At 36.7% G+C, this 22,637-nt stretch overlaps 1 protein-coding gene across 1 annotated transcript in view; it reads left to right on the forward strand.

The window, feature by feature from the left end:
* Window positions 1-14,484: 14,484 nt before the first annotated feature.
* Window positions 14,485-22,637, forward strand: part of LOC138153178 (polyubiquitin-like) — a 50,469-nt gene continuing 42,316 nt past the window's right edge. Inside the window, exons 1-2 of the mRNA XM_069077332.1 lie at window positions 14,485-14,591; window positions 14,738-14,820. Coding sequence (XP_068933433.1) covers window positions 14,485-14,591; window positions 14,738-14,820 — 190 coding nt within the window. The remainder of the gene's footprint in view (window positions 14,592-14,737; window positions 14,821-22,637) is intronic.

A 22,637-nucleotide genomic window follows, 5' to 3' on the forward strand; every position in this document is an offset into this window, starting at 1 on the left:
TTTATTATTATTCTTAGAACATTTAATGTATTTGTATATCTATCATTAGAAAACAATTTTTTCCCTACAAACTATTGGAAGATAATATGTGGGTGTGGACCTATGATGATTTATAAGTTGTGGAATCAGTGCAAAAACTTCTTTCATCAACACACAGTAGAAAATCCTCAGTAATTCAGTTTTAGATTATGGCTTGGGTCAGTACATGGTCAGGTGATGTGAGTGGAGATATAACTAGTTTGTGATAAAGGCCTACTTGAATCCTGACTCCAAGGCCAGTCCTCTATTTACTATATCACTTTGCTTTCCATATCCTTGTAAATATTCATATACATAAGTTAATATTTTCTTTTAGATCTTAAAAATTATTCACTGCCCCCCACTTTTTCTTAAAGTGGAAAGAAAATCCTGACCATGTAAACAGAAATGGAATATATTATATGCTCATTTACTAGGTGAAATTGTTAAGAAATCCTGGTCCTCTGGGTCTTGAAGAGGTCAGGGAGAATCTTTTCATCAGAACCTTCTCCATTTACCCTATCCTTAATGCTTATTCCTTACTCCCCAACTAACAGAAGTGGCCACTAGAGCAATGATTAAGAAAAATAAAGTGACTGAGTATAGGGCTGACCAATCCTTAGAAGTTCCTTGTAACATACTTCCAGAAGCAAACTTTATTTCCTCTTTTCCAGAGATAGATAGAAATTGTTGAACTAAACAGTGGAAGAAAAGTTAGCACAGTATAAAGCGTGCTGACCACTGCAATTTGACATCAAGGTCATAGTTTCAGAACTGGAAGGAATATCAGTGGCCATATCATTTACCCAAAAACCCCCATGTTGTGGGTGAAGAAAATGAACCTCAGACCAGCTAAATGCCATGTTCATGTTCACATAGGTAGTAGCAAATGGAAGAGCCAGCATTTGAAGCCAAGTCTTACTTATGATTCCAAAACTAGTGGTCTATCTGTTGCAGCAAGCTGTAGGCTTTTCTTGAACAGAAGATATGGAGAAACTGTTACTGAAACAATGTGAATAGTAATGGCTTTATGGATGATGGTTTTTGGTACATTTTTCTATTTTTTCTTCCAAATCTCCCTATATAAGTTGCAAGTTAACTCCTCTCTTAATTATATGGATCACAGATATTACCTTCTCTCTTAATGGAAGATGATCACTTCCATTCATTCATTCACCAAGCATCTATTAAGCACACAGGCACTATGCTAGGCACTGATAGTTTAAAGAAAAAAATGAAAGAGTCCTTTGCTTCTTGGAGCTTAAAATGCACTGAATGTTAACTCCAAGCAATAGTTTAACTCCAGGGTCCATTATTTTTGTGCATAATGCTTTAGATAAGATGAAAATCATTACATGAGTTGCTCTACCTAGAAAATATACATGTAACAAAAAATTATAAGAATTGTGTGTATATTCTTCTAATACTAAATATAAATGATAATCTGATGAACCTTATAAAATGATTTCATTTCTTCAAAATACTTTCATAAAACTAGGTGGACATGCTAAAAATCTCTTAAGAAGTTTTCCAAAAGAGCATGTCACTTGCTAAATGTCCCTACGTAAGTCCCAGTCTTAAAGAATTTCAAAAATTATGTATACCATAGATAGAAGCAATTGATGCTTTCATAGTGTAAAGGAAAGAAAGTAACCAATAGGTGGCAATATGCAGCACAAAAATAGTTATAGGGTAGATTTTCTTCCTTGAAAGAAAAATAAATCAGGATAATTAACGTGATACAAATAAGCACCGGAAGAATTGTCAGTTGTCAATTATTTTTAGACCAATACTGGGGAAAAGGCCAAAATATATCATATTGAATTAAAAAAAAATTAAATGAACATTTATTTTCTTTCTCACCCATATAACAATCCCCCAAGGCTCACGCATGTATGTGTGTGTGGGAGGGGCAGAATGTTTTTTTATAGCAAATATGTATAGTCAAACAAATGTCTACATTGTTTATTCATTTATTCTCTTGATGAACAAAATGTAACAAATGGAAGATAGGTACATAAATGTTAAGCTATTCATATTTGCGCGCGCGCGCACACACACACACACACACACACACACACACACACACAACCTGAAATAAGTTGTTATTGAGAAAGGTTTAAATATATAAATAAATGACAGGTCCGAAACTGCTTAGTAAGGAGGATTTGGACTTCTTTTTTTTTTTTTTAAATAAGCAATCCGGGTTAGTAACTTGCTCAAGGTTACACGGCCAGTTTTTTCTGGGTGTGGTGCTGAGTGTCTCTGAGCCCAGGACTCGATCTCCAGGTCATCCCAACACTGGAGCTGGTGCTCTTACTTGCTGAGCCACCTGGCCGCCCCTGGATTTGGACTTCTTTGGGGTCATTGTAATGGTAAGCAATTAATATATTCTCTCATAAGACATCTACTTGGTGCCATTGTCAGAAATTATGTTATGATTTGTGTGACCAAGATGAGTTTTTTTTTTTTTTTTGCTTTTTGGAGAGGGGAAGGCAGGGCAATTGGGGTTAAGTGACTTGCCCAAGGTCACAAGGCTAGTAAGTGTTAAGTGTCTGAGGTCAGATTTGAACTCAGGTCCTCCTGACTCCAGGGCTGGTGCTCTATTCACTGTACCACCTAGCCACCCCCAAGATGTCATTTTGTACATCATGTATGTCAAATCATGGTTTTGAAAGGTCAATGTTTTTTTCTGTTTCCAGTCATAGTTCTGTCTTTTGTCTTCAGACAAAAGAGTAAAATTCTCTATTGAAAGTGGAAATACTATAAACCTATCTGTAATATATTAGGCATTTCCAAACATGGAGGTCTCTGCCTTTTCCTTAGAATAGTGTGTTCAGAGATAATACCAGAGATCATACAAATATTATGGATAAATGGAAAAGCTTTTGCTTTCCAGATAAGCAATATCTTTTAAGACAGATTATATAGAAGAGAGCATTTCAATTAGCATACTCAATGATTAGTAATAACATGGTGTAATGCAGAGAGGATGTCTAGGAGTCCTGGGTTCAAGTCCTTCCTTAATCTCTCATTGTCATGTAGATTCTAAGACTATAGAATACAGATAATCTTTTATTATCTATAGGTAGAGTGAGTTTCCACAGGGCAAGTTCCTATGCCAGTGAAATTATATATCTAGATCACCCCCAAAATCAATGGCTAAATTAGCCATGGTTAAATTGTAGCATGGTTAAATCTGCTAAATCTCTGTGGCATTTATTTCTACATAGCAAAAAAGAGAATGTTTTTCCAATCTATTTAATTTCATAGAATAAATTGTATGTTTTCAGAGGAATGGAAACTGACCACAATCAAGTTATATAAACATTTTTGTTACCTAGAGAAATATCTGAATATTTTCCTCCTATATATGAACATCTGGCATCTTTAGTACAAACTTACCAAAAAGGATCTCTCTAGCTTATCCTGAGGAAGAAAATAAGGAGAATCAGTTAATGCAGATTAAAAAAAATATTATAATATATATTATATAAAATTATATATATATATATATATATATATATATATATATACATATAACTTGAGTTCACTGAAACCTCCCTTCATGACTGATTGAGATTTTTATAATTTTGTTGAGTGAGCTGTATTGATCATGGAGACAAACTACAGCGAACCAGAAACATCATGTCTTGATCTTTCATCTCATTTATCTACATGTTGACCTTGCCTGACTCTCCAACCAAATAAAGCCAAAATTTAATAGTAGTTTTCCAATATATTTGACCTGTGTACATGGATTGGAGAATTCAGGCTCTCAAATGATAGAAAGCATAGAGATCTAGATCAGAGGTTAGAGGTGAATATTAACTTCTTTGACATCTTGTCCTCTGTTTTCAGTGAAAACATTTTTGTCATCTTAATTATCACCAAATCACTGGCTTATTTCACTTCCCAAATATCTTTGGTTGTTATGAAGACAAACTATAAACACCAGAACTAAGAATTAAAGAATGTTCTAATTAGAAAATAGACCTGAGTCAAAATGGAAAGAGAAACATAATTCACTTAAATGTTTAGAGGCAGCTGAGTTTCTTTTTGCATTGCTAAAGTGAATCACTGGAAAATAATCACTATTTAATATAGTGTTACAGCTACATACTGTGACCACTGATGGATTTCTGTTCTTCCCACAAAGGATTTATAGACATTTGGGCTTATGCCTTGTATACAATGAGATCTATGACTTCATCAGATGAGACCCAAAAAAATTTTTTTTCAACCATTCTTACCAGATGCAGTTGGGAAATAGTATTTTGCATATTGTGGAAGAAAAAGTCCAAAGGAAAAACAAAATGGAAGCCTTTGTATGAATGACCTCCTTGGAGCAATGTCTAGCAGTCCCACCCATTCTGTCACATGGTGGAGGATTAATCAGTCACTTTAAATAATGAGATAGAAATAATTCTTCATTTATGTCTATTACGAACCTGGAGTAAACAGCTTCTTTTTACCTTCCCATTCCTGTCCCCACCTTGGGAATTTAACCACTACAACCATCAGTCAAGTGAATCATACATTGTAGAGTTAGAAGGAATCTTCATAGGTCATCTGTGCCAACCCATGTCTTCAGGTATTATGAGTCTCATTCACCAGAGGAGAATGCATAGGAAGAAAGTGGCAGTATGGGAACTAGTACCTATATGCTTTTCTTCTGCCTGCCATGTGCTTTCTGTTTTACTATGAATTACATTAATTATGGCACTAGCCATTTCCAAGCCCAGTTATGCTCAATATATCAATAAAAATCATTTGTTAAGTACTCACTATATGATAGCTACTGTGCTAGTCACTGGGAATACAAATACAAGAATTTCAGGCAATTCTTACTCACAAGGAACATGTTTTAACTCTTATCACCCTTGTCTATAAGAAAAGAAAAGGGGGATGGTTTCAGAGAAACTAGGAAGACTTGTATGAACTGATAAAGAGTGAAGTACTTAAGAAAAAATATTTTATACATGTAGCAGCAACCACACTGCCATATTCAAGATGGCTGCTAGCACAGGTTCTTAGGTCTGCTTTACTAGGAAAGATAGCTATTTAAAGGGTCAGCAATCTTATTTTAATTCCATTCATTAGTTCAGGGGAAAAATAAGTACCCTGAACTTCAGAGAAAATCCAAACAAAGAAAATAGAGAAAATACAAGCAGAGAAATAAAGACCAACAGACAGGGCTTCTAATGTCTAAGAAATTAGCACAAATCAACAACAGATCCAACTGTCTGACCAAGGCAATATATACAAATTTATCAGAGAGAGAGGCACTAACATCTAGGTTTTTCAAAGCTGGGCGGCTCCTTAACAGCTACCCACATCTGGCCAAATCACAAGAACACTCTTCCAATGAGTGAAAGCAAAATGTTAACCTCAGAGTATATATACCCTTTTTTAGAGCCAGAGGGCATCACAACCCTCCTGACTCAGTGCCTAATTAGAAATTATCAAAAGGTGTGAAAGCCTTCCCACAAACAAGCCTCCCCTAAACAAGCTTCCCTTAATGGGCTCCACATGTGTCCTATTAATGGGCAGGCAAAATCTTATATCCCATTAACATTAAAATACAATAACAACATCGTAAAGAAAAATAATTTGGAAAAACTTAAGGACTCTAATCAACACAATGACAATCTATGGTTCAGAGGAACAATAATGAAGAATGCTTCCCATCTCTAACCAGACAAGTTGATGGACTAAATATGCAGAGTGAACCACACAATTTTGAACTTGGACAACATGAGAATTTTGTTTTGCTTGAGTATGCCATTTGTTACCAAGGATTTTTCTTTTTCTTTTGAAGAGGGGAGAGGATGAAAAAATAAATGCTGTCTACTTTAAAAAAATAAAATAAAGGAGTTTGTTTTGGGCATGCTACTTTTCTGGCATCAAAGTGTGGCACAAGTAAACCTGTCATTCAGGTCACTTCACATAAAGGGTGAAACAACAAAGCTAGAGCAGAGCCGGGGAAAAATATCAAATGAGTAACAGTGAGAAAGAGGGTTGTCTTATGAATATTTTTTGGAGCAAAGCTATCTTTTAATTGAATGCAGATTTCCCAGTGAAGAAATTTCCTCCACCAATTCAGGTCATCAACTTCTTTATGGCTTACAAAATTGCTTAAAGCATAGGTATCAAACATACTTTCAAGTACATTAAATAAAAATGCAAAAGAATATTGATAATGCTAATATGTGGTTTCCAAGTCAACACATATGCATGAGGATACTTTTATAAGGTTTAATCATTCCTTTCTATTTGAGTTTGACATCATTGGGCTAGAGCATTGAGGGGTTGTGACTTTTCCAATGTCATAAAGCCATAATGTCATAAATGACATAAATGTGTCAGAGGTGGTAGTGAAACTGAAGTCTTCTTGACTCATTCTGAGACCAGTTCTCTATCATCTACACTGTTCCCTCTTTGCTTAATATAGAGTTAATCTATGAGGACTGTTGTATTTGAGAAGAGATAAGGTCAATGATGGAATAATATTCTATACATTGAATATAATTCTCAAGGGGATGGAAAAGACAAGCAAACAGTTCAATTCTACTGTCTCTTCAGAAGCTACCTGGCCAGTACAGCAGCCCCTCATTCCTCAGACCTTTGTTCCTAGTGATGCCCCTGGTTCTTTCTATTCAAGGAAGAAGCTTTAGAGCTAGTAGGAATAGCTTAGCTCTACCAAGAGATGTCCATATTTCCTTAAAGTAAGACACTCAGTTTACTGCTAGCTTTGTGTATATTTTTCCAACATCCTGGCAAGGGGGTAAAGGTGGGGGGCCAGTATTTAGAGTCAGAGCACTGGTTCCTAGTGCTCTGAAAGGTTTATTTGTCCTTTAAGTAACAAGATCACTGAACAATTCCTCAACAGGGATTCATGGATGTTAAATTGTCAATAATAGAAGGAATATACTTGTCTGACTCAGTTAATTCTGATTAGCAGCAATATGACTCATCATCCTGAGCAGTGTATAAAGGTAGATGGTGCCACTGGAGGTGGATCACTGGAAAGTAGGGACATTAGGGAATCATCTAGGTATTATTTCTGGAAAGGCTGACAGTTTACTTTTGGTTTTGCTCTGTGCCTCTAGGAGCAAGATTGTAGGGATGACCTAGGGCTATTGATGTCATGTTTGAGCCAGGTCCTGAGTTCATCAGAAGAAAAGTGCTGTGTAAATAAGAGGCATTTTTGCACTCCTTAAACATCAGCCAAAAATCTGTCAAAACAATGTGAGGAAAACAAAAATCTCATAAAATGATCATGTCCCAACAGTCATACCTCGAAACAAGAGAAGTATATTAAACTATGTCTACATTCTCACACTCTCACTTGGAACAGAGAAGAGCTATGAAAGCCAAGACTAAGGGGAGGCAAGGTAGGTAAATACCTGGGAATTCCACATAGAAGAATGAACCACAAGGGACAATTTATTTTTTGTTTTTAAATAAATTGGCTTATCTGAATGCCAGAAAAATCTATTTTCCAGTGCATATAAAAGTTAATTTTTTGGTAAATCAACTCACAGAAGTTACAGGTCCAGTTCAAATTCAACAACAGACAGTCACAATCAGTAAGTGTGATTTTCAAACGCTGAAAATCTCTCACTGCCCTGAGAGTTAGCCATTTAGCCTAAGTAGTTTCATCTGACTTTTGGCACAAAGTACTTTAAAAAAAAGTCAAGTTCTTCCATTTCCTATTCTTACATCAATTATTTCATATTTATAATATCCACTGATAAGGCTGGTCTAGAGAAGAATGTAAATTCTCAATATCTTAACATTCCTTCATTCCTGGGTACAATTTAGGGTTAAAAGGCTAGCTGATTTTAGCCATAGGCCTATGTGTAAAATGTACAAAATGATGGAGTTGGACCAGATGAACTCTAAAACCCTTCCTTCTCTAAATATTATGATCCTAATACAGGGGGGTACTTAGAATATTCACTTGCAAGTTGCCTTTTCCAATGTCTATTTCCTTATTAGATGTTTATGTTGGCTCTGGCTTTGGTGGCATTGTCATATTTCCTGGTAAACTGCCCTGCTAAGGAATATAAATTGCCATTTTGAAACTCTCCAGTGAAATTGAGAAGGTACTTAGGTCCATGGGTGAAGCTACAGATACTACTACATCACTGGGCTTCCCAGCACTGCATCATTGAGAGTGCTCCAAATTACAAAATTATTCTTAACAGGACAGTTTTCATGTGCAACTAATTATGAGTTGGGCAGCATAATAATAATTGATTTGGCAAAGGAGAGGGAAAGAAGGAAAAAAATAAGCATTAACATAGGACCTTCTATGTGCCAAGCACTATGCTAAGAACTTTACAAATATTATTTCTGTTAATCTCATGATAACCTTTTGAAGTGATGCTATTATCCTCATTTTACATTTGAGGCAGATTAAGTGACTTGACCAGGACCACTCAGTGAGTAAGTGGGACTAGATTTGAACTCAGATCTTCCTAACTCCAGGCCAGTGCTCTATATTGTGCCATCTTACTATACACCACTCTAACCATTTTCTGACTATTATCTGTCTTACCTTTGTATCCTTTGTACCTGGATTTCCAGAGTTCATTTCCTGGAAGGAGTTAATTCTCTCAATTTCTTTTTTTTCTTTTTGGAGGGCAATTGGGGTTAAGTGACTTGCCCAAGGTCACATGGCTAGTTTTTGTGTTAAGTGTCTGAGGATGGATTTGAACTCAGGTCCTCCTGACTCCAGAACCAGTGCTCTATTCACTGCACCACCTAGCTGCCCCCAGTTCTCTCAATTTCTGAATTCTCAAATTGGTGTCAAGCTAGATGAGCTAGATATAACCCATATTACCAAGTCTGTCTTTGACATGACTATGTTTTATATCTGAATCCAACCATGTGTTTTACATCCTATCTAGCCATCTGCCCTGCTACGGAGCAATTCAGACCTGACTGCCCCAGAGATTACCATCTTGCTCTGGGAACAATAATCAATTGATAATATCATTGCTTCTAAAAAGGGCACATCTGTCAATTGTCCTGTCTTTATTCACTGTATCTGTGATTTCTCAGAATAAGACCCCCCTTCTTTAACTCTTTGATTCCCTCTCTCTGGTGTTTCCAATGAGATATTTGTAAAACACTTAGAGTAGTGCCTGGCATGGGTTCTATACAAATGATTATTCCTTCTATTAGAATAAAAGTTCCTGGAATTGCAGAGACTATTTCATTTTTATGTTTGTATCTCTACTTCTTTGCACAGTGTTTGACTCATAGTTAAGTGCTTAATAAATATATTTTATCTATTCATTCTTTAAGAAATGTGCAGTGGAAAGAAGACTGGCAAGAAGAACTGGGTTCAAATCCCACCCTAATACTTAATACCTGAGTGACCCTGGTTAACCCAACCTTCCTATGTCTCAGTTTCCTCATGTGTATGGGGAGGGGGTTGGACTGTCTGACCTCTGAGGTCCCTCCTCACTCTAGATCTATGCACTTATGATCCTATAGATGAAAATAAGATAAAAAGTATGGTTTAACACATTACATACTCAACAATGTTGCTGTTGATCAGTCATTTTTCAGTCATATCTGACTCTCCATTACCCCATTTTGGGTTTTCTTGGCAAAGATCCTGTAATGCATTGTCATTTCCTCCTCCAGTCCATTTCGCAGTTGAGAGAACTGAGGCAAACAGGGTCAAGGGACTTGCCAGAGTTACACTGCTAGGAAGTGTCTGGGACCACATTTGAACTCAGAAAGACGAATTTTCCTGACTCCAGGAAGTATTCTAGCCACTATGTCATCTAGTCGCCATAAACAACAATGATGCCAGGCAAAATTGATTTTCTACACATTTGGCAGAAAACGTACTGTCTTCTGAATTTACTTAGCCTTTGTTGTCCAGTTACTTTATAATGAAAGTATAGCAACTGAGGTACATTTTTGTAAACTTAATGTTTTGCTTACAGTTTAAAGATTTCAGTCTGACCAACCCAATTGCAGAAAGTATCCATGTCTGAAGATTTTTTCCTTTTCTTTTTACAGTAGAAACCAAAAGGAATTTACTACTCTAACCTGAATATTTTCATTATTAGATGATTCTAAAGCCTCTCATTGGTGTTTAATGAGTCCTATGCATAGAATTTCTTGATTATTCATTAGCTACCATCTTTATTATATTTTATCCTAGAAAGGACTGTTGCTATTTAGTCAATCTGTGATTACATACATCTCCTTATTCAAAGACCTAATGGATGACTCAGCAACAAATGCCATAAAAATATCAGATGTGAATTTTAGAAACTGAATCTCAAATTCCAGTAGCTAGTCATAAATGAGCAGGCGTCTGGGTGAGAATAGATGCACTAAGGAACAGAATGAAATGACAGTAGATTTTCTCACGTCAATCTTTCTGGCAGGGGTGTGTGCATAATTCCTGTGTTCTCTACATTTGAGACTTTAGTTAATTAGGAAAGCTATGATAAATATGTCACTCTAGACATAAAGAAGTCTAGGGTTTTGGCTAATCTTCATTTAATTAAATAAAGAATGATGAGTTAGACAACTTAGATGGTCTCTTGGTTGTCCCTCTCCTTCTTCTACCCTATCCCTGTAGAAATGGTTCTCACTAATAGTGTAGTTCCAGTTATTTTAGTGAAATAAATGTCAGTGAAGATTGTTTTCAAAGGGAAAATGAAATATACAAGCCTGAAATGGTTTTCTGAATTTTTTTCCCTTCTCTATTCCTTTCAACTCACCTTTGCAATGCAGCATTCTAATATTACTGTGTAAAGGAAATTGTTTGGGAAGGAATTTCTATAAAAATACTGAAGGTATCAATTTAGTTAGGCCACTCATTTGAATTCAAACTTGGTTTTAATGAACATAGAATGTTAGAGTTGAAGGCATATCCACCGCCTTTTCCAGTTATATAGTTGATGAAACAGAGACATCCCCCCCCCAGTTTTTTTCTAATTCTCATTATTTTTTACTTCTCTGTAGTTTTTGAAATTGTTGACTAAATTCTCCTCCTTGACATTCTTTCCTGACTCCCTTCCCTCTTGGTTCTTGTCCTTTATGTCTAAGTCTCCTTTGCAGGATCTTCATCCATGTGGTGCTCACTAACAGCAAAAGCAATACTCTACTTGAGGCCTTCTACTCTTTTTCTCTCTATATCCTCTCACTTTGTGATTTCCTGAGTCCCCATGGTTTCAATTATAACCTCTATGCAGATGATTTCCAGATCTATTTATCCAGCCACATTCTCCCTCAAGATCTCTAGTCCCACATCACCAACTGACTATGAGATATTTTGAGCTTGTTATTCTATAGGCAGCTTAAATTCTACATATCCTATTAGAATTCATGATCTGTTCATCCAATATCCATCCCTCTAATAAACTTCTCTGTTGCTAACAAAAGGTAACATCTTTCCAGTCACCCAGGTATACAAGTTTGGAGTTATCCTTGACTCAGACCACATAGCTAATCAATTGCCAGTTTTTGTAATTCTGTCTTCTATGACATTTCTCACATAGATCTTTCTGTGCTCGAAGAGCCACTATCCAAATTTAGCTTTTTCTCACCTTTCATCTAGACTATTGTAATAGCTTTTGAATTGGTTGAAACCCTTGAGCATGCCCAATGAGTTCTTTCGGGAAAGAGTTTAAAAGTCTGTCCACAAATTTCTCACAGTTTCTTCATGTTTTTGTAGCTTACACAAATCTGACTAAGTCTTCAGTGATGTCCTGTTTTATTTCATGCTATATCAGACAAAGTTTCCATGAGTTTATCTGTCAAAGGAAGAGCTCCTTGTCAAGCACAAAAACTGGGATCAGAAAAAAAGAGGTGGAGTTTCCTCATTGAAATTAACTGGTAACATGTTGTGTCCATTATGAGACCTCACTTTCAATAAAATCAAGTATTCTGGGCTATAGAGGCAAATTGAGTTTTGCTGAACATCAAAGGAGAGAAAAAAGCTGCTTTTAACATAATTTCTTTTCTGTCTTTTCATTTCCTGGAGATTGGTAAATCTCTTAAATTGCAGTAATTACCAAATCTTTTGATTGGCAGCAATTAGTTCCCTTCCTGACCCAGAAAAGGTCGAGGAGAGCCAAAAGGTGGTCTCTCTTCTGCCTCTTTGCATCTCTCTCCAGCCCTGACTCCCATGTTCTCTTGTGATTTATTCTGAGGCAATTACAAAGGTCTGAGATAAGAATTCCTTTTATTATTCTGAAAGCTCTTTTGAAGTTCCTCACAGGAGATTATGTTGAGAAGGCCCGGAGTTGTTTTGTTTTTATGCTAAAATTCTCATTCTAACTTACATAACTATCCCTTCATTGTCTTCATATATCAGAATACATTTGGAAAATGTTTCAAGTTTTTGCCAGACTTTCCTGATATTCTTTCTCTTATTAGCATTGTCAGACATTTATTTTTTTTTAAAAAGTAATAATGTTAAAATTCTACAATTCTTCTATGACTCCGTGATTCCATTTTAAACTTCAAATTAAAATGAGATGCATTAATGATGACAACAATACAAATAGAAAGAGCAAATAAAAAAACCAAAAAATAAAAGCTGTGCAATTGTAATTGTACCCACCTTTTGACCTCATTCACAGGGGACATTTACTAGAAAGTGTGTATGTAGGGGAGGGAGTTATCTGCTGGCCAAAAGGTTTCTCTACCATTCCCAATAGGTAGCTCCCCACCCCCAAGGCTTTCAAGTAAATGCCCCCTATGAGTCATGCCAAAAGGCTCCTTGTGTAATTATCACACCTGACTCTAAAAAAGGAAAAAATGCACCTCCTTTCCTTCTTTGCAATAGTGGAGACTTATAGTGTCAGTCAAGGTTGAGGTGTTGACTGATTTTACTAAATTTTTTTTCTCTTTAATGGGGCCTTAGTGAAGAAGTTTCTGCTGAATAGAAATTACTTGTTTTTCACTATTAGTGGGTATCTCTAGAAATAAAAATTATGTAAAAACAAAAAGTATAATGACTAGAGAGATTTTTTTTTAACAGTGAGTATTCCCTATGGACATTTTTATAACTGTTCAACACTTACACATGAAACACTGAAACACATTAGGTGCTTGATAAATGTTTATTGACTTTGTATTGCTCAATTAGCATATATAACATGAACAGCAGTGAGACTCTTCGGTGACTTAAACCATGATGTAACGATCGTCCCCCCCTGCCCCACCATGGAAAAGGTGAACTGGGAGTCCAAACCAAGAATTTCATTAAGCTGAGAAATCTTGATATGGAGAGTTCCTCCATGAATGCAGACCAGTAACTTCTCTATAATAAAGAGTTGAAGAGGCTTTCTTAGAAGCACTGGGTGGTTTCATTAGCTCGCTCATAGTTATACTATCAGTTGTCAGGGGTAGCACTTGAAACCGTCTTTCTAATCCCAAGGTCGGCCCTCTATCCATTACTGTAAGCTATAACAAGCTAGGCATGAAGTTATCTTAAAATCATCTAGCTCAAGACATTCTACAAATAATTATTGAATGAATGTCAATATTAAAATGAAAAAAATTCAGAGTTGGAAAAGACTTTAGACCAATCTTGGTTGGACAGGTTAGATTGGTTGATTGGACTTGGTTGGTTTGGTTAGACCAATTGAAGTCTAACCCACATATTTTGTAGATAAAGGAACAAATTCAATGAAATTCAAGAAGCACATTAAGGATCTGCTTCATGCAAACACTGTGCTAGGTACTAAGTTTACAAATCTAAAACATGAGCTAGACCCTTGAAGAAAGACAAGGATTTCAATAAATGGAGGTATAGACAAAATGGTTATAAGGTATGGAGGTTGATCTACCTAGATACATGGAATGGGAATGGGAATTTGAAGATCTTCCCTGTCCCTTAATAAGCCTAGGTGAATTTGCGGACCTTTCCTCATTTGAAAATATACTCTGCCCCATAACAGGCTATAGGTGCTCACATAGAGCCTGTGGTGAGAGACTTGTTTTTCAGGAAGGCACAACTTTTATTACTTTGTAGTCAAGTGGGTCATGAGGCCTGTGATGTTCTCTGACCTTGGAGAAGGCTATATATACCTCTGAGGTGAGGTTTTGCTTTGGGGCTCACTTGTGGGAAGAGTTGTGTGATTTGGCCAGATGAAACTCTGGGCAGTCATTGAGCCCCCTGGCTTTGAAAACCCAGATGTTGGTACTTCTCTCTCTGGTGACTAAATAGGTATGGATGTAATGGTCAGATAGCTAGAAGCCCTGTTGGCTGAATTGTGTTATCTTCTCTTGTAACTTCTGTTTGTATTCTCTGAAGTTCAGGGTGCTGACTTTTCTCTTTGAACTAGGTAAATGATATATGTTTGATTGATTAAAGTAAGATTGTTAACCCTTTTTGAGTTGCTTTCCTTTAGAAAAGCAGATCAAAGAACCTGTGCTAGCAGCCATCTTGGAAATGCTAGGGTGCTTGCCGCTACAATGCACAATGGCAAGATGGTACAGAATAGGTCTAGGCAACAGTTAGTAGTCGAGATTGAATGGAGTGTAGTGTGTAACAATGAAGAGTTTGAAATAAAGGTAGAAAGGTATCTTGGTAAAAGATTATATAGGGCTCTAAAAACATGTTAAAGGAGTTTGTGTTTTATCCTGTAAAAAAGATGAAGTCACTAAAACTTTTTGAGGAGAGAAATGACATTGGTAGAGCTGTGTATTCCTAAGATTACTTTTGTAGTTGTGTCAAAGATGGATTACAGAGGAAAGAAAATGGGGATAGTGTGACTGATTTAAAAGCTGTTACATCAGCTCACGTGAGAGGTATATTGGTTTGGACCAGAATGGTGTCAGTGAATGAAAGTAAAGGGACTGATAAGAGGCATATTGTAGAATAGAATTAACAGGAGTTGGAAGAAAGAGGAAAGAGGAAAAGATGATTCCAGTGTTTTCAGCCTACGGCCTAGAAGTAAAGTAGTTTTCTAAAAGTGACCCAAATGTTCATAACTCGTATCAAAGTCAGGATTTCTGGTTTCAAGTCACTGATTCTCAGGGTTCATGTTGGTATATATTACCACCATTCTAAATTAAATAGTAGAAAATCTAAGTCATTATGCTACTATTTTTTCTCTACTTTGGCTGGCATCCTAGAGTTTTGTTGTTAGTTACAATGTAAAAGAACAGGAGAGAATTCATTGATAAGGCTTGCCTTTATTTTTTTTTTATTTTTGAGGCAATTGGGGTTAAGTGACTTGCCCAGGGTTACACAGCTAGTAAGTTTGTGAGGCTGGATTTGAGCTCAGGCCCTCCTGACTTCAGGTCTGCTGCTCTAGATAAGGTGTCTTACACATAACTGGAGTAGTTGGTTTGATCTTATGGGTCACTAAAAGGCAATGCAACTAAAAACATTCTTCGTTGACTTGCCTGAACATTATATGTTACTAGTTTTCTGTTAATGCCTTAAGGAGACATGTATTTTACCTGTGTAAAGGTGATTTTGTTACTAGGGAGGGAGACTAGATAACTTTGCAGGGAGGAGTTTGTCTGGAAAACTCTTACCACCCTTCATGGATACATAACATAGGGTAAATATATCATTTCTTTTTAGTTTTGTGTGTTTTGGATAGCATTTGAGACCATAAAATATTGTCCAAGTTGGAAAGGAGGAAGTCTCCTAGTTAAAGATCTTAGACTACCAGTGGACAGAAAAAAAGGCAGTAGGTCATGTCAGAGGAACATCGGAAGAGGATAGATTCAGCTAAAAACAAACTATTTTTCATTTACAATTTTGCCTAAGTCTACTTCTAGCCACAGAAGAGATAGTTTATTGGTTCAAAAGACTTTGATTTATTCTGATAAAAGATTTTCTTGAGGGAAATTTATGGTTTTACAGGACCCGGCCTATGGCTTACCCATACTATTGGTGTATGGTTACTTTAGTTTAAGTCACTCTTTGTTAATCATTGTCTTATGGCAAAAAACAAGCAAACAAACAAAATTTGGAGGATACAACTGTAATGGACTGAGATTTCTGCTACACATTATCAGGCTTTTGGAGTTATCTTGATTTTCTATAAAAGCCTAAGTGATTACCAACATTGAAGTAGGTCTTGGGACAACCTCAGTTTCTCCAGAATAATCATTTATAATAGAAACTTTATAATAAGAGGTTACTTTGAAAAATATTCATATAGTATAATGAAAAATACAGAAAATATTTGTTTATTAATAAATGATATGTGGGCTCTGTCCTGGGCTTTCTTTCCTTCTCTTTGTATAAGATCACATGGTGATCTTATCAACTGCAATGGGTTAAACTATCATTTTTATACAGCTGGTACTCAGTGTTATAATATCCAACCCTTCTGTCTCTCTTAAACTCTGGTCCTACATGTCTAAGTGGATGTGACATCTGAAAGTCATTTCTAAAATAGAACTCATCTTTTTTTAAAAGCAATTGGGGTTAAGTAACTTGCTCAAGGTTACATAGCCAGTTATTTTGTGTGGGTGCTAAGTATCTGAGGCCAGAACTGATTCTGGGTCTCCCGACGCTGGGGCCAGCATTCTTACTCACTGTGCCACCTGGCTGCCCCATAGAACTCATCTTTTATCTTAAACCCACACCTCTTCCTAAAAGCCCATTTCTGCTGAAAACACTATCATTCCAGTCACTGAAATTCACATCCAAGTAAAATCCTCATTAATTTTTCTTAACCCCCCTCTATTTCCACTTGCCCCCACATTCTATCATTTGCTATGTCTTGTAGAGTCTGCTTCTATAATACCTTTCACATCCTTTACCTCCTCTAAACCTATCTGACTACAACTATAATTCAGAACATTATAGCCTCTTGCTTGGATTATTTTGACTGCTATAAAATATCAGTCAACAAACATTTATTTTTCACTTGCTATGTGCCAGGATCCACAAAAGGAGTGATAATAACACCTTCCTTCAAGAACATTTCATTGTAAAGGTGAATAAACAACTTGGAGAGAGACAGAGACAGAGAGATCTTGTAGGTAAGTAGGTAGGTAGATAGATAGATAGATAGATAGATAGATAGATAGATAGATAGATAGATAGATAGATATATAGATAGAGATAAAGAGAGAGAAGGTGATCAGTGGATATAGATAGTTCTATAGAGTTAAAAGTTAACCTAAGTGAAGAAAGCATTAGCAGCTTTAGAACAAAGAAAGGCCTAGTGCCGAAGGGATTGCTCAAACTGTCTTGAAGAAAATCAGTGATTCCAATAGGCAGGGGGGATAAAGACATAGAGAGGAAAGAGAAAAAGCCCCATGAGAGAGTTTAATATGTGAAGAATAGCAAGTAAACCAATATGAGCACTTCACAGAGTGTGGAAGGGAGTAATGTGCAAGAAGACTAGAAAGGTAAGAAGGGGCCAGGCTGTAAGGAGGATTAAATGCCAAATGAAGTTTTGGGTATTTGGAGACAATAAGGAGTCAGTGAAGTTTATTGACTCTGTGTGTGTGCGTGTGCGTGTGTGCGTGTGTGTGTGTGTGTGTGTGTGTGTGTAGAGGGTGATATGGTCAAACTTGAGTTATAGGAAATTCATCTTAGCCGTTGTGTGGGAGATGCACTGGAGTGGGGAGTGGGAGAAGAGAGCAGAGAGAAGCAGGGAGATGAACTGTGAATACAATAGTAAAGACAAGAAATGATTTGAGTTTGAATTAGGGTGGTGGCTGTTTCAGTGGAGAGAAGTAACCTATATGAGAGCTGTTCTGGAGTGAGAAACAAAATTTGCCAACTGAATGGATATGTAGAGTGAATAAGAGTAAAGAGTAGAGGATGATGGTGAGGTTGTCAACCTGGTGTTTGGAAGGATGGTGGTTGCCTTGACAGTAACAGGGAAGCATGGAAAAGTTGTGAATTTGGAGAAAAAGATTATGAATTGTGCTTGAACATGTTGAGTTGTAGTAATCTCTCTGCTTCCAGGATCTTTCCTCTCCAATCCATCTTTCCTACAGTTGTCAAAAAATTACTACAGGTCTGATCATATCACCCCTCTACTTAAGAAGTTCCATTAGCTCATAATTGCATATAAAATACAAATTCCTCTGTTTGGCATTCACAGCCCTTCAAAATTTGGCTTGGGTTACCTTATAGTACACTCTCTCCTGTAGCCTATGTTCCAGCCAAACTGATCTTGTTGTTCCTTCTACATGATATTCCATTGCCCCGATGTTGGCCTTTGCACGCATTCTCTACCATGCCTGCAGCTCATTTCTTTTCATTTTTGCTTTTTTAGAGTTTCTAGTTGCCACCTTCAAGTCTTAGTTCAAATCTCTGCTTCTACATAAAATGCTGTACTAATCCTGTCTCTTCTCTTCCCTTTTATAATTGCCCTGAAATTGATGTTCCTTTAACCTTAAATATATTTTATATTTACTTACCTTTGTATATATTTCCTATCAATATAAGTTCCTCAAGAGAATGGAGTATTTAATCTTTGTCTCTCTGTTCCCAATACACTGAAGAGTGCCTCTCACATGGTATAGTAAGTGCTTAATAGCTTTTGTATGAACGAATGCATGAAATTACTTTGTACAATACACTGCACTTCATGTGGTGGGGAAAAATACAAGGTTTAGCATAGACAAATCCCATGTCTTCAAGCAGCATTAAGGGGATAATATACTAACAACTTAGAGTTTTTTTTTTATCATGGGAAATTCCATTATGCCACCACCAATTAAGATCACAGCCAACCTATGACTTAGCAGATAAGTCCCAGGGAGCTGCTAAAAAATCATGGTGAGGTAACTTGTCACCTCTGGTCACCTATGTGACCTAGATTCACATTGCTAATACATGTCATTGTCAGAAGGAAGATTCCAATCTGAGTCATCTTGACCCAAAGTCAATACTCTATTCCTTATGCCATACTGCCTCTGCTAAGCATTACCAAAATTATATGAAAAAATGCATTTAAAAAGTGATAAAGTGCTATGTGAGCCTTAAGAGACAAAGTCATGATAGTCTGACATATTAGGGAAGAATTCTTGGAGGAAGGGGTGTTAGAATTGGGTTTTAAAGGATGGGTAGAAATTCAACATGTAAAGAAGAAAAAAAAAAGCATTCAGGATGCTAGAATTGAATGTCCCCAGAGTAAATTATTAATAGTGTGATATGTTTCTATAGCTAGTCATAGAATACAGAGAAAAAAAAGTTATCTTGTGAAAAGCAAACCAAAGATTCTATGTAGTCAATCCACACCATTGTTTTCAGCCACTGTGAAGGCAATGAAGCCTCATGCTTTATGAGAGATTGGTAGCTTCTTTTGTTCATTCTATGTCAATCCAGCCGCTGAGATACTAAAAGCTGCTGTTTCAGACCTAGGACTGAAATGTATTTCCTCTTTCTGTCTGATGAACATTAATTTTGGTAAAATATGAGGTAACCTGTGTTGATGAAATTTGGAAAGTAAAAGGAGTGTGGCAAAAATGTCCCCATATCATAAGTTACGCCCTAATAAGATTAATGAAGACTGGTCTGAACATTTACCTCAGAAATCAAACAAAACTATTTGGATTTTATTTTATGCATTAAAAAAATTATTCTTAGAAGAGGTGAGGTATCCATGGAATTCATCAGCCTGCCAAAGGAGCGATACACAAAAGGTCTAAGAACTCTCGCTGTAGATGAAAAGATTTTGTAATATAGGGATTGAAAAATAGATTTTTTTTCCAGTTATCTTAAAATTTATCTGAACAAGAGGGGGCTGGGTAAACTCTATGTTTGGTAAATTTTGCAAAGAATCAGACATTTTATTATGTAAAGTTGTTTGAAAATCTGGAAGGTCTTACCAGTAGTCAATGATGAGAGAGGAGCTTGGGGATACAAGCACCCTAATGTACTTCTTTGAGCTGTTTGTTATCCATAGGAATGTATGGGAGTTGTTGCTTATCCTTTGTTCCCATAGAGGACTAATGATATCATGAGGGTGATATGTTGACTTGACATGGACTGGATATGAGTGGGACAGAGCTGCTCAAAGTTGTCAGCCTCATTCTCTCCTCTAGGGTCAAAGAAGTCTAGTGGCAAGACAAAAGTCAAGACTACTGATGATGGCCCAGGATGCAGTGGGTGACCTTTGCGTTTCTAATATAAGATCTTTCCCAGGTCTCAGTTTGTTTAAAGCAACAGCTATTCAGTATCTAAGGACAGTAAAAGAGATATAACCCATGAAATTATAGATCAGTCTAAATACTGGAACATACACACATCCATAGAAATTTTCAATCTGTGTATGTGTGTGTGTATAATACAAACAGAAATGTGTATGTATATATTCACATTTGTACAAGTAAAGTCCTATATATATATATATTTTTTAAACCTAAGATTAAAAGTTTGAGATTCTCTAGATAACAGGCAGTCCCACAATTTATAAACTACTTATGTTCCCAAAGTTCTCTGTAAATTGCTTGTTTGTAACTCAGGACACATGTTCCCATAGAAACAGTTTCAAGTGTAGGTTTGGTTCCTGAACCAAGCTATGAAAACAACTAAATCCATGGGGTAGCTAAATTCAAAGTAACAGTATTAGCCTGAATTCTTATGCTCTGGGAACAGGAAGGGCCTTTTAAGGGATGGAAGAGAACAGGACAGAAAAAAGAGAAGGATGTTGTAGAGACAGACTTAGCTTGTTGGTCCATTTTAGAAACTGTCTTCCATTTTGTGCAATCCTACAAGAAAGTTCTAAGTGTATTTTGTAACTTTTGTAATAGTTATAACTACAAGATATTTTACCACCCCACCCAAACTTTCATTTCTTCAATCTTCTTTCATCCCACTTCTAATTTATTACTAACCAACTTATTTACTTCCCTGAATGAATAGCCTGAAAAAAATCTCTCAATGGAATGTTGCTCAAAAGAGAAAACTATATATTTCATGGATGGAATTGCTGAATAATTTCTTTAAAATGAGATTTGGCAAGATGATTTTTAATATTTCTCTAAAATTCTTTGGTTCTATATAATTTCAAGGAGTAACCCAGAGGGAAAAATTTTCAGTGTTGGGGAAGACATTTGTGGGCAGAAATGCCAACATGTAGCCAGGCCAGCCCTATCTGTGATTTTCTTTCTGAAATCAGGTTTCCTAAGCTTTTCCTGTTTAGCTCCTTCTTAAACCTACAGAACCTTTAAAGGTTTCTTCCCTACCTCCATTCCCCCCTTTCCTTTCTTTTCTCCCATAGTAGCACTTAACAGAAATTACAGCAGGTTTCCAGTTAGGATGATGATTGGGAGAGGAGCTTACTATCACTCCATATCTAGATCTAGATGAATTGCTAGCAAGTCATGCTTTTGGGAATTAGAAATCACTTACATTTTACAATTCTGTGAGTGGTCCATATAAATAATTCAATAGACTATCATGAAAGAAGGGAAACAAGGATCCTTCTGTGTGACTCCACAGTTCTGAACTTGCTTCAAATATTGCACACATATCATGGGAAGTTTAAAAAGCAGATGAATTTCTATCTCACCCAGCATGAGGGCAACATGTCACAGTAATGCAGATACCGTATTCCCACTCCAGAACTGCCATACAGGGAGGAGGATGGTGAAGGGTGGAAATGTAATTTAGTGGGTTAGGTAAGTGTCGCCAGCCTCTTCCCTGGGCAGCATACTCAACTCATTACTAAGCATGCCCCTAGTTGACAGTCTCCTGCATATGCTCTTGTATGGTAAAAAAGGGAAGCTTCATTCAAACGTGTGTGCCCTATGCTGTACACAACATGGGCACATTGCAGAGTGCCAGCCAAAATATGCCCACTAAGACTCCTAACGAATGAATCATGAATCTGGGTGACTTGAGAGCCAAATGTTTACTGTGGAACTGAGACAAAAATGTCCAGGCTCTTTGCCATATGGGGGAGGGGGGAAGCCTGCAAACTCTTACTCTTTCTTGATTAGCATCCTAAGAAGGTCTAGTTCATTTCAACACTTAGTTTTTGGAGGTGTATTCCGAGGAGGTGTGATTTCTGTTTAAGTTCACAATGAGAAAGTCTATATGGACCAGAGGTTTGGCTCCAGGGATTGCCAAGTTTCAGTCCCATAGGCAGTTAATTTGGGGATATAGTTTCCCCCTTCTTTGACATCCCTTCCAGTTTTTATAATGTATCTGTGGATGGAATTCCAAGGGTGAGGAAATTCCAAGTCTTTCCAGGTACTCAAGAATAGCAATTCTGTGTATTTTCCAGAAAAACACTGCAAGGATGCGTTTAAGGGTTGTCTAAAAATGGTAATGTATTCACAACACTTGATTAGAAATTCTTTAACAGAGGGAGCAAATTATGGCATGCAAGCCTGGCTCAACATTTGGCATAAAGTTACACTAATTTTAATATTATAATTAAAGAAATCTCTTCACATGCCTAACCATTTCCTTCTAGAAGAGTCGAAGTAATGTAGAGATCTCTTAAATATAGTCTGTTTCTCTTTAGGACTGTGAGTCTAAGACTTCTTTCTGATTGGTTGAAAAAAAAAGAAACAACAGCAGTAACAGATCAGGGTGTCCACCAATACTTTAGCATAGAGGAGGTGTAGTGTAGAGGACAGAGGGTAGGACTTGGTATCAGAAGGCTTTGATCCAAATCTTGCTTTTGGCA

Source organism: Petaurus breviceps, unplaced genomic scaffold (genome assembly GCF_028583685.1).
Source record: "Petaurus breviceps papuanus isolate PSGF00001 unplaced genomic scaffold, PetGlider_PUasm1.0 90977, whole genome shotgun sequence".
Taxonomy (NCBI): Eukaryota; Metazoa; Chordata; class Mammalia; order Diprotodontia; family Petauridae; genus Petaurus; species Petaurus breviceps.